Raw genomic sequence first — 21908 nt, forward strand, 5'->3', positions numbered from 1 at the left:
GCGTTCTGCTTTGTTTTTTAGTTTTTGGTTATAAGAAAATCATGGCAGAATGATAAATGCTGACTTCATTCCCTAATTGTTGGAGGAAAATACATGGAGACTAGAAAATGAGTTTTACAGATCCAATTACTATTTAATCACCTTTCCCTGATCTCAGACAATTGGATTATAATTAATATACGAATGAAGGTAGGCCCCTGCCCGAGTTATTGCCCAGTGTTGTATAGATTAAACATGAAAGCATTTATGGAAAGTACAACATGTTAGGCAAGGGGAACGTAGGATGACTTACCCTGCAAGCATCTTTCTTGCCTGACATGACGCCCGCACAGAGCATCCTCGAAGTGATGATCCCATAGGTGGAAACACAGAGGGTTTGGTCAATGAGCTCTACCTCTGCTTGCTGCAAAACAGGGGAGCCTTTATTGTCTGGAAAACACATAGAAGTAGAAATCACAGTAATGATTACATTTACTTTATTAGACAATTTACTCATTTTCTCCTTTTACCCTCATAACAATTTTTTTAGGTAAATTCTATTATGATAACCATTTTTCTGATGAAGAAATGGAGGCTTAGGAGGATAAAGGATTTAACCAGTGGCACACGAAGAGCGAGTAACAGAGCAGGATTCAGACCCAAGGTCTGACTCGACCATCTGAGCTACTGTGCCATACTCCTTCACCAAGTACCTCCTGCCTTCAGGACTGTGAATCAGTAACAATTATTACCAATATCCACTGGTCAGGAAGGCCCCTTAAGTGGAGCATTATAACTGACATATGGGAGTATCCTAGGAACCATAAAAACATAACACTGTGGATATAGTCCTTTCACTTCCTTTTCTAACCTCTGTGGCTAAGATGATTCAGAAAAATAAACACTCACACACTCATGCTTGTAAAAAAAATGTCCCATGATATGGTGGTTGAATAGACTCTTTCCTCTTGTGATATATGATGATGTAATTAAAGTCCTGAGCACAGACCTGATAGGTTATAGGTGTTCAAGCAGTGATCTGCCTTCCCTCAGCAGGGCCAAACAGGTGGTGAATTTCATGATTTCAATAACTAAATGTAGGCAGTTGGCACTGGAGAAGCTGCCCATAGTGAATCTTTAGAGAGTGTCAAAGCAAGGCCAAGATAAGGTTCAAGACTTACAGAAAATGTATCTGTCCTAAGCCCTTGGAAATGACTGCAAGGGAATCCAAGATGACTGGGAGATCAAGGGAAAGCATTAGCTCTAACCTTTGGATTAAAACTTTGGATTCTTCTCCTTACTGTGTATTTAGAATCCTAGGCCATAAAAATCTTGGCAGGACAGATGTAGGGACTTCCCTACCATAAAGTCTGACCTTTGTGCACATGAAAAAAGATGCCCCCTCTGGGTGGAAGAATTGTAAAAAGGCATCCCCTCTGCGTGGATCAATTCTAGGCTGATTTAACCTCCTATGCCTGAATCTGCAGTCTGGGAAGCTAAGGGCAGGCTGGATTTCAGCCCTCACTCTCATTCACTTGGCCACTTAGTTGCCCTTGTGAAGGACATACTCTCATCATCCTCCAGATAACTGTCTATGAGTTGACACAGTAAGGTGTGTGTGACAGAGTATCCTTCTCTTCTTTATGAAAATGAGTCAATTTTTTTGGATGAAAGGGAACTAGCAAACCCCTCTGAGTTTGCAAAGGGCCCATACTATCTATCTCGTCCTGCCTTGCTCAGAGACCTTCCCTTAAGAAGTGGGTCCTGCTTCTTTTGGGGGCAAGGGGAAAGCATCATAAAACAAGAATTATAATACTCTCCTCCATTCCACCTCTCAGAGTTTTTAGAAGGCTCAATGAGATCATATACAAAAACCCTCTCCATGAACCCTAAAGCACTACATCAACACGAGTTACTATGATCTGGAGGGGAGGGCATGGCATTCACTGACACACACACCTGCTTCGTGCCTTCGGCCCCAGCCGGTCACCCAGCACTTCTCTCCACCGCGCACTTTCTGGCCAGCAGGAGGAATGCATATTGGCTGAATGAGCTGTTTCAGGGTCTCAGGCCAGGCGACACTGAGCTGTAGCAAGGCAATATCATAGTCAAAGGTCTGGCTGTTATAGTACTCGTGGACCACAATTCTTCTCACTGGAGAGACAAACTTGGCATTCCCCTGCACGTACATGCCAAGGTGAGCAGTCCATGGTGTGGGGTCGGAGAGTCTGGTACAAAAGGAATGAAACACGGAGTCAGAGGCCTGAAGAACCAGACACGGTTTGGAAAAGAGCACTCCACAGAGGGAGGAGGGCTGCAGGAAGGGGGGTCTGACTTTCAGTCCCTATCCTGGTCGTCGCCTCTGTCCATGGGCATGGCAAGAAGCACAACTTCTCTGAGCCTCCCTTGTCTCCTTAGTAAAACCAAAGATGAAGTAAGGTAGAGCAGGGCTGGTGAATGATAGCTAAGTTCCAGAAAATTTCCTCAACGACACTCTAAGGACATGCTGGCAATTTTCTTGCCACCAGTATTTCAGGAATCACACACAGGTCAAGATTGTTAGTGACTGCAATTCATTTGTTACCTTCTCCCTATTCATGCTGACAGTGGTATTCGATGGAGACAGAGACAGGGCCAGTAAGACAGTGGTCTGGGGATCCTTTTACCAAATTCAAATGATATGAATACCAAAATAGATTAGAAATCAAAGTATTCCAAGCAGGAATGTAAGGAAATTCCTTCTTGAAAACTACCAGAAGCCTTAAAGATCACTGCTCTAACTGTTCAAACTTGACCATTCACAGGGTCCCACTCCCTATGAGCCCTTCCAGAATTCTAATCCTGACCCCAGTAGCCTGGCATGAAGTCATCGAGGGTCTTGTAACCTCCACCTGAGGCTTCTGTCTCCATGGGTGCAGCAGCCTTGCTCTGGTGGGGTGAAGAGAATGTGGAAGCCTTGGAAGAAAAATCAGGACGGATCCCAAAGAGTGTGGCCCTTTATCTGCTTAGCTGACATCTCACAGGCAGCACTGGGGACCCAGGGGAGTATTGAGGGTCACGTATTACTTGGAACAGTTTCTTAGGATAGAAGACTAATGGTGGAACAGAAGTGTAGCCATTTTAGTCATTAACATGAATCCTGTAATTTCCAGGAGAAACAAATACTCTAATTGTATAAATTCATTGAACTACTCCACTTTAAAAAATTCTGAATGAGAAATGAATGGCATATTTTTGTACCTAAGATCCAATAGATTCCAAATAAGGTTACTTTTTAGTGAAGTTGTTTTCTGAGCTTTCCTTTCACCCTTAGCTGGGAGAGTGTCTGCCCCATAATAATCCCATTGGTAAAGGCAGACAGAGCCCTTCGGACGACAAGCCTAATGGACTTTTTCATGATCCCCCCATGATATTGTGATTTATAATAAGAAATATATACTTGGTTTTCCTTCCATTTCTGGCACAGAGCTCCTAAAACCCTTGGAATTTCCTAAGTGATGAGAGGGACAAATGTGTCTTTTGTTATGTTAATGAGGTTACTTTGGGACTGCAACTCAGGCTGGGGGCTGGTCACCAGGAGAACCAACTATGTGATTGGAGGGTTAGAACTTTCAGTTCCACTCCCGACCTCCAGGGAGGAATGAGGGGCTAGAGGTTGAATCCACGGCCAATGACCAATGATTTAATTAATCATGCCTCTGTAAGGAAGCTTCCATAAAATTCCAAAAGGACAGGGTTTGGAGAGCTTCCATGTTGGTGAACGCGTGGAGATTCGGAGAGAATGATGCACACCAGGAAGGCATGGAAAATTCTGTACCATTTCTCATACCTCGCCCTATGCATGCCTTCCATCAGACTGTTCCTGAGTTATATCTTACTATAATCAACTAGTAAGCCAGCAAGTAAAATGTTTCTCTGAGTTCTGTGAGCTGCTCTAGCAAATTAATAAAATCCAAGGAGGGGGTCATTAGAACCTCCACTCTATAACCGGTCAGTCAGAAGCTCAGGTGGCAACCTAGGCTTTGGATTGGCATCTGAATTAGGGGGAGAGGCGTAGTTTTGTAGGACTGAGCCCCTAAACTGTTTAATCTGAGTGTCTTTCTGGGTAGACAAAGTCAGAATTGAGTTGAATTGTAGGACACCCAGCTAATGTCAGAGAATTGCTTGGGACTGTGGGAATCCTCCCCACCTCTACACTGGAAATTGGATGCAGAATCGCTACCCTCACGCTCTAAACAGGGATTCCTGTACTCCAGTGATCCTTTAATACCCGTTCTCCACACATTCCCATACTCCATAGTCTTCACACGTTCCCACAGAATTCCTTCTGACTTGAAAGCCCTATCCCATTTGCTCAGTCTGGTAAAAGCCTATTCATTCTTGATATTCCTTTGTGTTCTTCTCTTTATATCAATAATACCTAAAAAGAATGTTCGGCATACATTTGATGTCACAAAAACAAAACAAAATAAAAAACCACCAATTGAATTGACTGAATGTGTCCAACAGGGAGCTTCTTCCCACAACGTGGGGGCAGGTGTATGGTCTGTGGTCTGTGGTCACTTCAGAGTAAGAATTGCGATGCCCTACCTGTTTCCATGGAAACAGTGGGCAGCCGAGAGAAGCCACTCCCTGGAGATGACCGAGGCTCCACAGTAGGCAGATCCAACAAAGTGGAGGCTGACTTGCCATGGCCAACCCCCTTCCTGGGTGTCGGTGCCCCCGATGATGCGGTGGAGGGTGGAGGGACTCCTGCTGCAGCCTTTAGGAGAGGAAGGGTCACATGAGTTAAAGGCAGACTTGGAAGAAAAACTGGAAATCCAGTCAAGTTTTGAGCTGGGTTGGGAACTGACTAACCAGATAAGCAATTGGAAATCCCCGGCTTATCCAGAGAGGCGAGATGGGGGTCTGTCTGAAACCAGCACCAACAAACCACTACCTCCCTCCGGAAAATAGGCCTTGACACAGAGTCTCTGTACAATAACACACATGAGGGGAGGAGGGGACCTATTAGTAACAGCTGTACTGATAAGAACAGGAGCCGTGGAGTTCAGGTTGTTAGGTGGAGAAAAAAGATTAGTTCCAAATGCAACAGAATTGAGAGCGTCCTTGAAGTTGTGCTGATTTGGGAGAGAATTTGTAAGTCCCAAACAAATGAAAACCTAGTTGGACTTACCTGGTGGCACAGTGATTAAGAATCTGCCTGCCAGTGCAGGGGAAACGGGTTCGAGCCCTGGTCCAGGAAGATCCCACATGCTGCGGAGCAACTAAACCCGTGTGCCACAACTACTGAGCCTGTGCTCTAGAGCCCGCGAGCCACAACTACTGATCCTGCGTGCTGCAACTACTGAAGCCCTCGTGCCTAGAGCCCATGCTCTGCAACAAGAGAAGCCACAGCAATGAGAAGCCCACACACCGCAACAAAGAGTAGCCCCTGTTAGCCACAACCAGAGGAAGCCCGTGCACAGCAACAAAGACCCAATGCAGCCAAAAGTAAAATAATTAATTAATTAATTTTTTTAAAAACCTAGTTAAGAAAAACTAGTTATCAGAGCAATTATTTTCCAGTGTAAATAGTATTGATAAGGATATATAATTAACATGTTGGCACATGGCCAGTTAGAAACCACACAACTAATAATAACATATGGTGGATTATAGTTCTCAGGTCATAGCTAAGGAACAAACCAGCACTTGACATTGATCACAACATAAGGCATAATTAACAAAGTCATCCATGGCATTCCAGTACCTATTTCCTTTCTCATAGTTTTTTTTATTTAAGAGCTTATCCCTTGATTAGAGTTATTAGAAAGGGAAAGTTCTCAGTATAAACATCTAGTGCATGAATGCTTATTATCAAGAAAGAAGACAGAATCCACTCTAGAATTTTTAATTCTGAGAAACCATTTCAGATTCAGTTCACCAATGTTTACTATTCTTCCCTGGCCTGTGGCAACTTCTGCCTGGGGCATTACACCAAGAAGGGAATAAAAATGAAAAACAGATCAACTCAGGAACAAATACAAAGGATCAGAAGGAACACGTTTCTACTCACTGCAGCCTTCCTCATCACTTCCATCGGGACAGTCCACAGTGCCATCACATTTTGCATTTTGTTTCCTAATGCAAATATCATTGCCACACTTAAAAGTTCTGTTGTTGCACGGAATACCTAAAAATGAGCAAAGAAGAAAGAATTTTTCCTACTCAGAGACAGATTTGAGTGAATGACACTGAATTCCGTCCACAAAGGATGGCTTAGCCACAGGATCGGTATTTGCTGCTCTGGGAAACATGGCAGAGGGAAATGAAACAACCCCACACTGCCCCGTCCCTGCATCTCAGCAGAGCCACTGAAAGGAAGGCAGGCAGGTGCACTGGCTGAGAATCAACCCAATAGTCTCTCCTTTCTTCCACTGTAGGGGAGATGCCAAGCAGTTGGCCATATCAGTGGCTTAAGCCATGACTTCTTTGCCATTACTTTGCCTTGTTCCCCAAGAAAATTTTTGAGCAAAAATCAACACCATACTCAGTCCTTTTATACCATTGGGGGTGGGGGGGGAATGGACAGATTTTGTGAATTATTGCACATTTGTTCACAACTCTGGCAGTGTGTGTTTTTGCAGGGGCTAGAATAGACCATACCCTATCACAGTATCTGGCAAATCTCTCTATATCCGATCCTCAGTTTCCTTGAGTCGTGAACAGCATTAAAAGCAAGTCAGCAAGGAAAATCTTCCAGACTTCACACACACACACACACACACACACACACACACACACACACTCCACCCCAGTTAGAGTGACCAACTCTTCCGCTTTGTCTGGGCCCAGGAGGATTCCCGGGACCTGGGATTTTCCGTGGGGAAACTGGGACAAGTCGATTGCCCTAACCCAAGAGAGAGATTTTGATTTGGGCTTAGAAGAGTCTGATTAGAAGAACAGCAAAGTGCAGAGGGCTCCTCCTCACTTTGAGTGCAATTCTGCTCATCCCGGCCGTCCTCACAGTCGCTGAAGCCGTCGCAGACCAGAGGGCCGTGCTGCCTGAAGGAGCTGGAGTTGCAGGCAGGTTTAAGAGGCACTGGAAGGAGAACAGGCAGAAAGCTCGTGAGCCTGAGACATCAGTGGGACTCCCTGATGACCAGCAGTGCCCCTCAAAATGTGCAAATGGTTAAGATGACTTAAACAAAACAAAACATGTGTTTTCTCAAAACTGACACCTCCATGAGGAAAAGCACGTGTTTAAATTTTGGTGTAATTCTTAGCACTTTGAGTTTGTCAGATATGACTTTTGCTTCTGGAGAAATACATTAAACTCTGGTGGTTTGTTTCTTTAATTACAATTAAATGCATCATAAGATTCTAAGGAAAATAAAAATCATAAACTGTTATCTAAATTGAACTTGTCTACCTTCCTAAACAAAGTGGAGTGTCCTGAGATTGGGGATTTTGTTTTACCCATCTCTGTTCTTCAGGCATCTGATCAAATAGTAGGTGCTCACTAAAATTTTGTTGACTAGATTAACGAATGTGAGATCTTAAAGAACAACAGACTTGTAAACTCTCTTTAAAATTATTTTACCCTGAGACATTCATTCCCTGAACTAGGAATACCAGTGTAAATCTGTTACAATTTTTCTTCTTTGGAATATTTTCGGGAATTGCGTTTAGACCAGTGACAGGCACAATATAGTAGCAAGCACTCTTAGAAGGTATAATTCCTTAGACATTTCTGGTTTTTTGAAAAGTTATCATTTTTGTTATCTGCTCCTGTTTTTTCAGAGGTATGTCTTGTGAGGAGTAGGGGGAGGACGTTGCTGCCCTGAAGTAATTCATTTATTTACTCTGAGAGTATCTAGTACCTAGTCAACTCCTAGAGAATAGCTCCCAACATGGCATGATGAGAAATGATAATTACTAAAAAACAGTCCTTGTTACGAAGTAACAATAATCACTTTCATTTGGAGCATAATAGTAGGGAATAATAATAACATAAAAAACAAGGGGGCTTCCCTGGTGGCACAGTGGTTGAGAATCTGCCTGCCAATGCAGGGGACACGGGTTCGAGCCCTGGTCTGGGAAGATCCCACATGCCGCGGAGCAGCTAGGCCCGTGAGCCACAACTACTGAGCCTGCGCGTCTGGAGCCTGTGCTCTGCAACAAGAGAGGCCGGGACAGTGAGAGGCCCGCGCACCGCGATGAAGAGTGGCCCCCGCTCGCCTCAACTGGAGAAAGCCCTCGCACAGAAACGAAGACCCAACACACCCAAAAATATAAATAAATAAATAAATAAATTTATTAAAAAGAAAAAAAAACAAAAGCAACCTCAATCACTATATAATGGTATTTATTTTCTTAAGAAATAGAAGACCCTATAGATTTAAATTGTTAATGAAGCCTAAGTTAAGAGGGTTTTATTTTGTTTTGTCAATAAAAAAAAAAAAGGTGTAGAGTTACAGGTTATTTTTTTATGAACATAATTTTTCAGTTAGTTATATTAACTTTAATATTTCTCCAAAATATGAAAAAGATTAAATAGCTTCACCATTGCAATTGTATTGGAATTAAAGTCTGGATCTTTAGGAGAAAGTGTTGCCAGTGGTGTCATATGGTCCGGTGAACTATTCTCCCCATATTGCTCCCTGAAACTGGAGATAGATTCAGGAATGATGTGCAAATAGTAATGAAAAACCAATACAGAGACTCTCTGCCCGAAATAGGAATATCCAATACCCCACCACTTAGTTATTACCAATGTGATGTTGATGCAAACTATACAGGTAAAAAAAAAAAAAAAAAGAAATCAATTCTTTTATTCTCAACACCTGTGCTCCATAAATGAGCATGCTGAAAGTGTTTACTTCTCTGCAGAATCTGAACTTCTTTCTAGAGGAAAGATCCGTGCTTTAAAATAGGATTATATTTAAGATTGTGGTTGATTGACTTCCTAACCATAGATCCTCATTCTCTATGATACTATTATGCGTCCCCACCCTTGCCATGGCCCCAAAGTGTGCAGAATAAACTTCCCTGCCCCTTGACTATGGCCTCAGCTATTTGACTGATGGAATATGACACAAGTGATGGTGTGCCAGCTCCAAGCCCAGGACTTAAGGGGAACCTTATATTTTTGGTCACCCCTCCTTTGCTTCTACCACTGCCAGGGCCAGGCCACTAGCTCAACAAGGAAAAGAACCACGAGGAGTAGAACCAACCCCGACCTGAGAAGAACCAAGCTCAGGAGGATCCACAGCTTAAAGCAGTGCCACCCAGCTGAGCCCAGCCTAGATTGATCATACCTGAGACAACACACAGATGAATGATCCAGAACAAATGACTGTCGTAAGCCACTGAGTTTGGGGGCTAGTTTATTACGTGGCAATAGATAACAGCTACAAAGACCCAGGATATGCATCAGCAGTAACAGTGATCCTGACAAGCTATTTATTCCTAAGAAAGTCATAGTAGAAGCTTAAATACCCACCACAGAAGAGTTCATCACTTTCATCAAAGCAGTCATTTACTCCATCACAGCGCTGGGCCTGAGGGACACATAAACCGGAGGAGCATCTAAAAGATCCAACAGGACAGGCTAGAGACAATAAGACATAGGAAATCTGTGTGGGTCCCTAAAAGTCACCAGACCACATTAACAAGGAGATGTGAATTGTTAAGTGGCTGAGTGGCAACATAGCGGTAGTAATTATACAATTTCTCCATCAAAACGAAGCTATAGCTGGTAATTGAAAGGCCAAAAAGGAGTATTGAAGAGAACAAAGAAATCAAACTAATCCACCAGAAGCTCTGAGTCGACATATACAAATTCCTACACCTCCATCCTCGACTCAGTAACCTGGCTTTATCACAGACTTGAAGAAAGAGAAAGCTGGAAGATGCCTTTGAGTCCAGTATGCTCAGTGTGCGGTCTTTAGAATCTCTGGGCAATTTAAATGGCCTTCTGGTGTTTCTGAATCCCCTATGACCAGATGCATTATTCTGAGGGTCTGTGCCTTTAATTACATTTTCAAGGGGTCTCTATGGCAAAATGTATTAGTAACCACTGATCTTAGAAGTTGGACCTAGAGAGATTAATGACTGGTCTCAAAACTCAGGACTCCTAGGGCACTTCAACCAGGCTACTCATCAGAGATCCATTCCCTGGAATGGAATCTTTAATCCTGGGCTTATAGCTAAACATGATAGTACTAATAAATCCTTTCTCTCTGCCGTGGTCTGAATATTTGTGTTCCCCAGCCCCCAAATTCATATGTTGAAATCCTAATGCCCAGGGTGATGGTAGGGGGAAGTGGGGCCTTCAGGAGGTGATAAGTGACAGAGGCAGAGCCCTCGTGAATGGGATGAGTGCTGGCCTTTATAAAAGAGGCCACACAGAGCGCTCTCACCCCTTCTGCCATGCGAGGGTACAACGAGAAATCTGAGACCAGAAGACGGCCCTCACTCGACCATGCCGGCACCCTGATCTTGGACTTCCAGACTCTAGAATTGTGAGAAATAAATTTCTGTTCCTTATAAGCTACCTAGCCTGTGCTTTGTGCAAAAGAATGGGGAGGGTGCATGATCAGGTCAAGCACTAACTCAACAGCACACGATGGAGAGCATGAGCTCCTAGGAAATATTCACGGTTTGAAATAAGAGTTAAAAATAAGTAGCTTACTAGTTACCCGTATCATTGATGGGAATTGTAATATTCTGATATTCAGAAGTGTAATATTCTGAATCCAGAAGCAGGTATATTAGCATTGGCAAAGAAGGAAGGGTCTAACTGAGCTTTCTCTCAGGACTTAACCTCATGGATTCCTAAGTGGTTAACTCTTACTTTCTGCCTTTTAAAATGGGTTGAGACCCAATCACTGTTTCTCCAAGCACAGAGTGGCATCCCAGTGGCAGGAGAAGTGACTGTAGGTGGAATACAGATGAAAGCCTCCTATTTGAATTGTCATATATTTTAATATCTACTACAAAAAAATGCAGTTAGATTATTAAACCTCAGAGACTACTGTTTAAGACAAAAAAAAAAAAAAAAAATGGGTTGAGAATTTCCTGGGTCAGTATCTACTCTCTCCAGCACTGATGACTTCCCTCAGACATTGCCTTTTCTGCTGACCGCTTCCTGGCCACTGTTCCAGCAGTTCTCAGTGTGAAGTTCAACACTCTGCAGGCTGATATTTGCATTCTCCTTGAAAGACCAGTCCTTCTTTGCATCAGAAGCCACAGTGAGTTGCAACTGCCGCCCTCCAATCCACCAAATGTTGGCGTAAACCTCATATTTACAAAAAATTATGGCTAGCAAGAAGAACAATGAATCAAGAAATTGTCCTATATTTCAGGAATAATGTAAGAAACTATTTTTCAATTGTAACAAACAACGATATTATTTCTTCTATAATTTAAACTTCAGCATAATAAATACATAACTGTATGTAATATTTATCATATATTTTGTTCCTACTATATAGTTATTTAAATATTATTATAAAAGTATACTCGTCAATAGCAGAAATAAAGAAGCAGTTTTCATTCCTTAAATTCTCAGCGTTTAGAGTCATAAAGTGTTAGCCTCTGTTTAACCCTTCATTGCGGTTTTCTAAGGGGCTGATCCCCGGCTTACGTTGACTGATGTTGTAACTGCCATATTCCACCAAAAGCGGCTTGTCCGAAAGCCTTGAACTGCACTGAAGCTGAACATGAACCAAGGAGTCAGGCACTCGGAAAATCGTCTGGTGATCCATGTAGGAGCCGCAGTACCTGAGGAGTAAGGGTAGGGGGACACAGAGCATGAGGGCCTGTCAACTGCATTCCTGTCTCCTGTCAACAGCGAATTCACTGATACTTTGGTCATTTGAGCTTCATAAACGGAGATGCTTATGGTAGAGCTGATGGTAGTTATCCATCCTATGCTAAGTGATTGTCATTGAGTCACTTCTGTCCCCTTGATTTTCTCCTCTGCTAAATAAAATAGCAGTACTACCAACTATCTGTTACCTGTTGCTTTCCTCACCAATACTTATAATTAGAAGAAATACGGGTTTAATTCTCTTAGTCCTCTCTCTTCTTTGAACATAAATAACTGCCTAACAAAAAAAGAATTGCCTACTCTGGCGACAAGTGGAGGCCTGTCTTGTGGGTTGGCTGAAATTCTCAAAGGGAAACAATAGACACTAGGCTTGAAGGGGGATGTCCTCCACTGGAATCTGTGAATGCCCATCACTCCAGGTCCCCAAAGCATTTGGGAACCACACATGTTCCATGGATCAGATGCTGGCATTCAGTGTGAAGAACACAGGGGTAACCTAACATTTTACAGTTCAAATCATTCACGTATATTTCAGGACGAATCTTTTGCAATTGGCTGAAGTTCAGGAGCTGATGGGCGGATAGACCAGCTCCTGGGATACGAGGAAGAGACAGCAGCTGCGGGTGGCCAACTGGCTAAGCGGAAGCCAGCATCTGAGAGGTGCCTGAAAGCCTAGTCAAGCTGTTGGGGCCAGAGTCTGCTCTAGTTGGTCATCTTGGGATCAGAAGCCTGCATTCCAAAATCATGATGATTGTTATCTGTATCTCATGGTTTTTATTGGAATTCTCCATTAATATTTACTAGAGTTTTCTTGCAAAGATTAGCCTCACTTCGACATTAAAGAGGAGTCAAGAGGAAAGGGGTCTTTGAAACCATGCTTGGGCTGGAGTTTACAGGGGGACAGTATGTAATGGGGCATAGTGGTGGTTTATGAAATGAAAATAAAATAAAGCGAGAGAGTGGAGAAACCCAGCAAGTGTTAGTGTACGTGGGCAGACACGTGACAGGTAAGAAAACTGAGACATAAAGAGGTGAAGTAATTTGTTAAAGTTCAAATAGCAAGTAAGCAGAGGCAGCATTAGGACACAGTTCACGGGATACTAAACCCTAGCACTTTCTAACGCACCAACAGCCTTCCCCTCCGGAACTTTGCTGGACAAAAGCTTTGTAGGAAGGCTGTTCATTTCTTCAGGTTTGTATACTGCATTCTAGTTGCCCTGAGCACTCATACCCCACCCTATGTTCTCTGAATTCAGGATCACTAGGCTTCCTGGTGTCAGCATTACTTTTTCTTCCTTCTCCATGACAGACCCAAAGCCTTTAGGCTAACCTTAGCAGCAAGGTGCCAGGAATTAGTTCAATTAGAGCCTTTCTAATGAAAAGGACTGATAATGGGAAGGGCTGGCATTTTAAATCCCATGGGTACAACTAGTATCAAAAGAATCTGATAGTATTTCAGCCAACCCAGAAGACAAAGTGAAGAGCTGGCCCTTCAGGGAATGTATTTAGGGCAGAGAGCTTTCCTGGTATTTGCAGGAGGAAACTATTCCTATTTTAGCAGCAATACATCATGGGTGGCAGGGGTTGTTACTTAGGGGGAAAAAGCATCTCATTTTCAAAGCACTGCTTTATTTTAAGCATACAAACTTACAATAGATTTGTAAAGATTTGTTTTCTGGACCTCTAATTAAATACCAAAATGCAGTATCTTTAAAGCCTTGGGGCACATTCCATAGTACTTACGCATCCAATGTCATTTCCTTAGCAATCTTATTAATCCTATTAATCATAGCTAAGATGTTCTGGTGTGTGGTAAGCATCATTTCATTGAATGCTTGCCAAAAAACCCCACCTCATTACCTCATTTTGCAGACTGACAATCAAAGTGATTAAATAATTTGTCCTAGCTAACGTAGCTACTAAATAACAAGGCTGCAATTTGAACCTAGGTCTTCTGCCTCTTACTTAATAGACCCTTGATTCAAAAATACTGCCAAAAGGAGTACAGGCCACATGTTAATAATGGATCCAAGAAAGCCATTAAAGCAGGGAGATTCTATTCCAAAAGGATCAATGACTATTTAGCAAGTCACCTAAGAGTCTAAATGAAATCAAAGAAGGTTGTTCAGGAAAATCATTTAGAAAGGGAAGGTTTCATTCACGGAATAGCAGTGAGCAAAGAATTAGCAGACAAGTCCCTCAGGCTAACTTCACAAGTTTCCTTAAAGTAAACTGAGAAGCTATTTGGCAAAGACAGGGCATCCTGTATTTTTTTTTTTTTTAATACAAGACCTATTATAACTTTAGAAGCAAGTAAACAATAACAACAACTAAAGGATGAATGAAGGGAGAGAGTAAGGACTTTCTAGATCAGTTTGGGAAGCCCAGGCGCCTAAATTTCTCTCAGCTTCTTTCTCCTACTGCACAGAATTGGCTGATGGTTTCTAGCTTTTGTAATCATCAGGACTTCTATTTACTATTTTCCTCCATGGCTGCAATGGTTTTTCTGCCAATTATTTTTGTAAAGTATGAAGCGTGTACATCCATAGCCCAGCAGCACAGAGCAGTGATGGAAACAGGGACTTGGGAGCCATAAAGACTTGAAACCTGGGTTAATCTCTTATGAGCTGAGTGACCTTCAGCAAGTTATTTAACTCCTGTAGTCCTCAGTTCCCCTGTCTGTAAATAGTAAAGTGCCAACTCTCTGGGGGAAAAGAATCCAAGGCTTTGAACTCCTGGGCGAGGCTTTTCATTAGATTCTTCACATATGGAAACCACTTACATGTGCTCATTAATTTCCCACCATCCATGGTCACAGCCTTTCATACTCTTCTTGGTTATTGAATAGTTATGGAATTTCAGTGCTATGCCGAGAGTTGATAGGGGAGTCTATGAAAAACAAACGTAAGTCAGAAAAATGACAATTGATGAATATGTTTCAGACTAAGATTTTGTTACTCAGAACTCATTTCTTGGGCTTGCTATTTTAAGGGCATTTTATTCTTTGTGCCCTGTGGCCCTTGGTCGGGTAGACCAGTTCCCCTGAACAAACTGACCTGAAGAGGAGAGCACGATAGAGAGGGAAGTGAGCTGCCCCCCCAGCCCACCCCGTGCTCAAGGAGCAGCTGTGACGCCCCAATGTGATGAGCTGAGATAGATACATTAGTTCACCTCTAGGTTTCAGTTTCCTCCTAGTAAGTGAGCTTAACTTTGAAAACACCCACTTGTTAGCAAGTTTACACACTTTCCTCCTTAGATGACAATAATGACAGTTTATTTAAGGCACTATTCTGATTCTTTAGATAAAGGAGGAATGAATCAGCATCCTCTTCATATTAAACCTTGGTATTTCAGAAGTTTCTGAGTCATCCCTCCGTCTTCTCTGAAGAGATCAAACAAGGGAAGCAGTTACTTATGTGGTACGTGCACAAGTGAGCGCGTACACACACACACACACTCACACGTACACACACGCAATGCAACTGGCCTTGTTGTGGCATTGTATGACATGCACATACATCACATTTGATATGCCATAATTTTTGTTTTAATTTTCACTTTAGCCCAGGAATTATTTAAGAGAGAGTTCTTACATTTCCAGGGAGCAGAATTTTGGCTTCCCTATTTTCAAGGTTTTAAATTCTATCTGAGTTAGATAAGAGATTATTTATTGCAGTATAGCTTTTAATTTTTTAATTTACTAACAATTTTGTTGGGATCAAATTTATGAAGGCCCCAAGGTCATTTTTTTAAAAGGGTAATCTCTGTTTATATATATTACCAAACTCATTATTTGTATGATTTAATACTCTTCCTAGCCTTATTTATTGTCCCCCACTGTCTCTGTCATGAGCCAAGAGAAAGGAAAATCTCTTATTGAAGCACTCTCCATTTCTCTTTGTACTTCATATAGGTTTTATGAGTATTAACGCTATATCCTTTGGTGCATAAATAATTGTAATTAGATCGTTATGTGGATCGCCCTCTTTATCACTGCAGATTGCCTTTCTTTTCCCACTGAATGCCATAATTTCAGCATTGTCTGGCATTAAGGTTGTGATCCCTGCTTTCTGATTGTTTACATATGCCTAGTATGATATTGCCCATCCTTTTATTTTCAACTTTACTAAATCACTTTTTAAATTCATTTTGTCTTTTAAAAACAACATACAGTTAAGTTTTAGGTAATACTTTGCAATTCAATCCTACTGTCTTATTCCTTTAATAGATGAATTTTGTCCATTGACTTTTATTGCTCTGACAGACATTTGGTTTTTCAGTTATGTCATCATATTTTATGCTATAGTTTCTTTGCTGTACGGTGTGCTTCTTTCTAACTTGTGTTTCAATATAGTTCCCCTCCCGCCTTAGTCTACCTTTGAGAGGAAATGGATTGGGCACTTTATGACTCTGATTTAAACATAACAACATGGTTAGGCAGGTAGTATGATTCCGATCTTATAGAAGAAGAAACCTAGACTAACCAAAGACAAGCAACTTTCCCAATGCAGACCAGAAACTCAAACCAGTCCTGCATTTCTCTGAAGGCCTCCCTTTTCTCAGCACTGCCTGGAAACCCATGTCGGGAACCCCAGAGGAAGAGGATTGTCTTTCATTCACCATAAGACTCACAAGGCTCATGAGAACACATATCACATTTTTTTCACTCTTGTCATCTGGTTATTTCTTCACATTAAAAAAATATATATATGTGAACTGAAAGATAGTAAATATATTTAAGGAATCAATTAAATTTTATAGCATGGGAACATATTCCAATGCAATCCTCCACCAAGAAGCTTGCTTAGGCATTTTCACTGAGTTCCAGAGTGCTGAAACAAAATGGATTTATAGGCACCCCAAGCACAAACCCTCTCCACAGTGAAAGGAAATATGTCCCCTTGCACACTGATTCTGCTGACACAGAATCATACACAATTCTACTTCGTGTTCAGATTGGCCAAGAGACTCTACTGATATTACCGTGCTTGATAAATGGATGGATGAGGTGCAGTTTCACAAAGTATTGCAAGCTATTTCAACAAATGAACGAGAAACGTGAAACTACAAAGTACGCTATCTCCCTCTATGTTCTGTACTCTCTGTTCCCACTGCCCAATGCTTACCTTTGTTTTGGGAACTTTAACCAAGTAAGGAGAGGAATTCTTCTGATCTGGACCTGCTGTATTTAAATATTTCTCTAGTCAATGATGGTAACAGAATGCAAGACATGCCTTACTTTCAGTCACCCCTAACTTGCCAGTGGTTGTGTACATGTGTACACACAACACAAGAACCCACCTCAGATGAGCACTGGAAAATTCTTTGGCAAATATGCTTGCTGCAGAAGCATGGAAGAGAGGCTCCCTTCTGGGGAATCCCATCTATTTCCTGTGTGATATGAGAAGGTGAACTTGCATGGCCCACAGTGATCCCTGCTTATGTCTGGTGGACCTAACTGGACGGTGCTGGGCTGATGACATCTGTGATAAAACAACTCAAGGGACTGCTTTACTTTTTCTTCTAAGGCTCTAAAACAAAACTGATTATTTGGAAAACAAAAAGAAGGAAGAGAGAGGGAGATGAATGTTCAGATAAGTGAATGTTATGACAGATAGGGAAGCTGAACATCTTTAGGAGCCCAGACAAGGAGAGGCTGCTGAATTTATTTATGGAGGGGGCATGATTCCTTTTAATCCTACCTGGGTCACTTACTATTGGAGGGGCCTCTGGCAAATGCTTTGTTCCCATTTCTGTTTCCTTATCTATAAAACGACAAAAATATTGCTCCTACATCAGAGATATGTTTTGAAGAGCAAATAAAATTATGTGTGCTGGAAACACTGAAGTACTAAACAAATGTAGACAACATATTATAACCTCAAAGTCCTTTTTTGGTTTTATTGATTTAATATCTCCTTCCTGCCCTGCAGTCTGTTAGCTTTGTGAGAGAAGGACTTTGGTAACCTTGCTACTAGGCATCCCTGTACGGTGACTGACATGCAGCAGACATTCAACAAACATTTGTTGAACAGACAGGAGAGCTTAGGAGAAGAATCAGATGAGCTTTAAGTGGGAGCAAGAGTTAATCCTTCTCAGATAAATAAGACCTTAAAAACTCAGCTGGAAGTGAGTTTGAGAAGGCAATTGATTGCTCTTCAGTAGATATGGAAATCAAACCAGTCATTAAGAAGGATTGAGGATGATAGAATTAACTCTTGTGTAGAAAAGGTTTTATCATGACTTGAGTCAATATTTTTGTTACTTAAGTCATCCAGTTCTTTGTCATTTTTATTAAATGCAAAGATATTTTACAGGTCACAAGTTATTTTTTACATGATTTCCATTTAGAAACATGATCTCAAAAGACAAAGGAGAGGCCACAATGAGACACTAGGAGGGGTGCAACCGCAGTAAAATCAAATCCCATAACTGCTGGGTGGGTGACTGACAAATTGGAGAACAATTATACCACAGAAGTCCACCCACTGGAGTGCCGGTTCTGAGCCCCACATCAGGCTTCCCAACCTGGGGGTCCGGCAATAGGAGGAGGAATTCCTAGAGAATCAGACTTTGAAGGCTAGCGGGATTTCATTGTAGGACTTTGACAGGAGACTGGGAGAAGCAGAGACTCTACTCTTGGAGGGCACACAGAAAGTAGTGTGGGCACTGGGAGCTAGGGGAAGGAGCAGTGACCCCATAGGAGACAGAACCCGATCTACCTGCTAGTGCTGGAGGGTCTCCTGCAGAGGTGAGGGGTGGCTGTGGCACACCGCGGGGATAAGGACACTGGCGGCAGAAGTTCTGGGAAGGACTCCTTGGGGTGAGACCTCCCAGAGTCCACCATTAGCCCCACCAAAGAGCCTAGGTAGGCTCCAGTGTTGGGTTGCCTCAGGCCAAACAACCAACAGGGAGGGTACCCAGCCCCACCCATCAGCAGACAAGTGGATTAAAGTTTTACTAAAAAAAAAAAAAAAAAAAAAAAAAAAAAAGTTTTACTGAGTTCTGCCCAACAGAGCAACAGCCAGCTCTACCCAACACTAGTCCCTCTGATCAAGAAGCTTGCACAAGCCTCTTAGATAGCCTCATCCACCAGACGGCAGACAGCAGAAGCAAGGAGAACTACAATCCTGCAGCCTGTGGAACAAAAACCACATTCACAGAAAGATAGACAAGATGAAAAGGCAGAGGGCTATGTACCAGATGAAGGAACAAGATAAAACCCCAGAAAAACAACCAAAAGAAGTGGAGATGGGCAACCTTCCAGAACAAGAAATCAGAATAATGATAGTGAAGATGATCCAGGACCTCGGAAAAAGAATGGAGGCAAAGATCGAGAAGATGCAAGAAATGTTTAACAAAGATCTAGAAGAATTAAAGAACAAACAGAGATGAACAATACAATAACTGAAATGAAAACTACACTAGAAGGAATCAATAGCAGAAGATTGATTGAGGCAGAAGAACGGATAAGTGACCTGGAAGACAGAATGGTGGAATTCACTGCTGCAGAACAGAATAAAGAAAAAATAATGAAAAGAAATGAAGAAAGCCTAAGAGACCTCTGGGACAATATTGAACACAACAACATTCACATTATAGGGTTCCCAGAAGGAGAAGAGAGAGAAAAAGGACCCGAGAAAATATTTGAAGAGATTATAGAAGAAAACCTCCCTAACATGGGAAAGGAAATAGCCACCCAAGTCCAGGAAGCACAGAGAGTCCCATACAGGATAAACCCAAGGAGAAACATGCCAAGACACATAGTAATCAAACTGGCAAAAATTAAAGACAAAGAAAAATTATTGAAAGCAGCAAGAGAAAAACGACAAATAACATACAAGGGAACTCCCGTAAGGTTAACAGCAGAAACTCTACAAGCCACAAGGGAGTGACATGATATACTTAAAGTGATGAAAGGGAAGAAGCTACAACCAAGATTACTATACCCAGCAAGGATCTCATTCAGATTCGATGGAGAAATCAAAAGCTTTACCAACAAGCAAAAGCTACCGACAAGCATTCAGCACCACCAAACCAGCTCTACAACAAATGCTAAAGGAACTTCTCTAAGTGGGAAACACAAGAGAAGAAAAGGACCTACAAAACCAAACCCAAAACAATTAAGAAAATGGTCATAGGAACATACATAATGATAATTACCTTAAACGTGAATGGATTAAATGCTCCAACCAAAAGACACAGGCTCACTGAGTGGATACAAAAACAAGACCCATATATATGATGTCTACAAGAGACCCACTTCAGACCTAGGGACACATACAGACTGAAAGTGAGGGGATGGAAAAAGATATTCCATGTAAATGGAAATCAAAAGAAAGCTGGAGTAGCAATTCTCATATCAGATAAAATAGACTTTAAAATAAAGACTATTACAAGAGACAAAGAAGGACACTACATAATGATCAAGGGATCAATCCAAGAAGAAGATATAACAATTGTAAATATATATGCACCCAACATAGGAGCACCTCAATACATAAGGCAACTGTTAACAGCTACAAAAGAGGAAATCGACAGTAACACAATAATAGTGGGGGACTTTTAACACCTCACTTACACCAATGGACAGATCATCCAAACAGAAAATTAATAAGGAAACAGAAGCTTTAAATGACACAATAGACCAGATAGATTTAATTGATATTTATAGAATATTCCATCCAATAACCGCAGATTACACATTCTTCTCAAGTGCGCAGGGAGCATTCTCCAGGATAGATCACATCGTGGGTCACAAATCAAGCCTCAGTAAATTTAAGAAAACTGAAATCATATCAAGCATCTTTTCTGATCACAACGCTATGAGATTAGAAATCACTTACAGGGAAAAAAACGTAAACAGCACAAACACATGGAAGCTAAACAATCTTACAAATAACAAAGAGATCACTGAAAAAATCAAAGAGGCAATCAAAAAATACCTAGAGACAAATGACAATGAAAACACAATGATCCAAAACCTATGGGATGCAGCAAAAGCAGTTCTAAGAGGGAAGTTTATAGCTATACAAGCCTACCTCAAGAAACAAGAAAAATCTCAAATAAACAATCTAACGTTACACCTAAAGGAACTAGAGAAAGAAGAACGAACAAAACCCAAAGTTAGCAGAAGGAAAGAAATCATAAAGATCAGAGCAGAAATAAATGAAATAGAAACAAAGAAAACAATAGCAAAGATCAACAAAACTAAAAGCTGGTTCTTTGAGAAGATAAATGAAATTTGTAAACCATTAGCCAGACTCATCAAGAAAAAGAGGGAGAGGACTCCAATCAATAAAATTAGAAATGAAAAAGAAGTTACAACAGACACTGCAGAAATACAAAGCATTCTAAGAGACTACTGCAAGCAACTCTATGCCAATAAAATGGACAATCTGGAAGAAATGGACAAATTCTTAGAGAGGTATAACCTTCCAAGACTGAACCAGGAAGAAATAGAAAATATGAACACACCAATCACAAGTAATGAAATTGAAACTGTGATTTAAAATCTTCCAACAAACAAAAGTCCAGGACCAGATGGCTTCACAGGTGAATTCTATCAGATATTTAGAGAAGAGCTAACACCCAACCTTCTCAAACTCTTCCAAAAAATTGCAGAGGAAGGAACACTCCGAAACTCATTCTATGAGGCCACCATCACCCTGATACCAAAACCAGACAAAGATACTGCAAAAAAAGAAAATTACAGACCAATATCACTGATGAATATAGATGCAAAAATCCTCAACAAAATACTAGCAAACAGAATCCAACAGCACATTAAAAGGATCATACACCATGATCAAGTGGGATTTATCCCAGGGATGCAAGGATTCTTCAATATACACAAATCAAGCAATGTGATACACCATATTAACAAATTGAAGAATAAAAACGATATGATCATCTCAATAGATGCAGAAAAAGCTTTTGACAAAATTCAACACCCATTTATGATAAAAACTCTCCAGAAAGTGGGCATAGAGGGAACCTACCTCAACATAATAAAGTCCATATATGACAAACCCACAGCAAACATCATTCACAATGGTGAAAAACTGAAAGCATTTCCTCTAAGATCAGGAACAAAACAAGGATGTCCAGT

The 21908-nt window shown here is 41.4% G+C and overlaps 1 protein-coding gene across 1 annotated transcript in view; it reads right to left on the bottom strand.

Moving 5' to 3' along the window:
* TMPRSS7 (transmembrane serine protease 7) overlaps positions 1–21908 on the bottom strand; it is a 42387-nt gene that overhangs the window by 662 nt on the left and 19817 nt on the right. The window contains exons 10-17 of the mRNA XM_059922163.1: positions 14580–14686; positions 11612–11748; positions 9467–9574; positions 6953–7063; positions 6038–6154; positions 4570–4741; positions 1939–2207; positions 293–429 (exon numbers count right to left, since the gene is read on the bottom strand). Of these exons, the coding sequence (XP_059778146.1) occupies positions 293–429; positions 1939–2207; positions 4570–4741; positions 6038–6154; positions 6953–7063; positions 9467–9574; positions 11612–11748; positions 14580–14686 (1158 nt within the window). The remainder of the gene's footprint in view (positions 1–292; positions 430–1938; positions 2208–4569; positions 4742–6037; positions 6155–6952; positions 7064–9466; positions 9575–11611; positions 11749–14579; positions 14687–21908) is intronic.

Source organism: Balaenoptera ricei, chromosome 4 (assembly GCF_028023285.1).
Source record: "Balaenoptera ricei isolate mBalRic1 chromosome 4, mBalRic1.hap2, whole genome shotgun sequence".
NCBI lineage: Eukaryota > Metazoa > Chordata > Mammalia > Artiodactyla > Balaenopteridae > Balaenoptera > Balaenoptera ricei.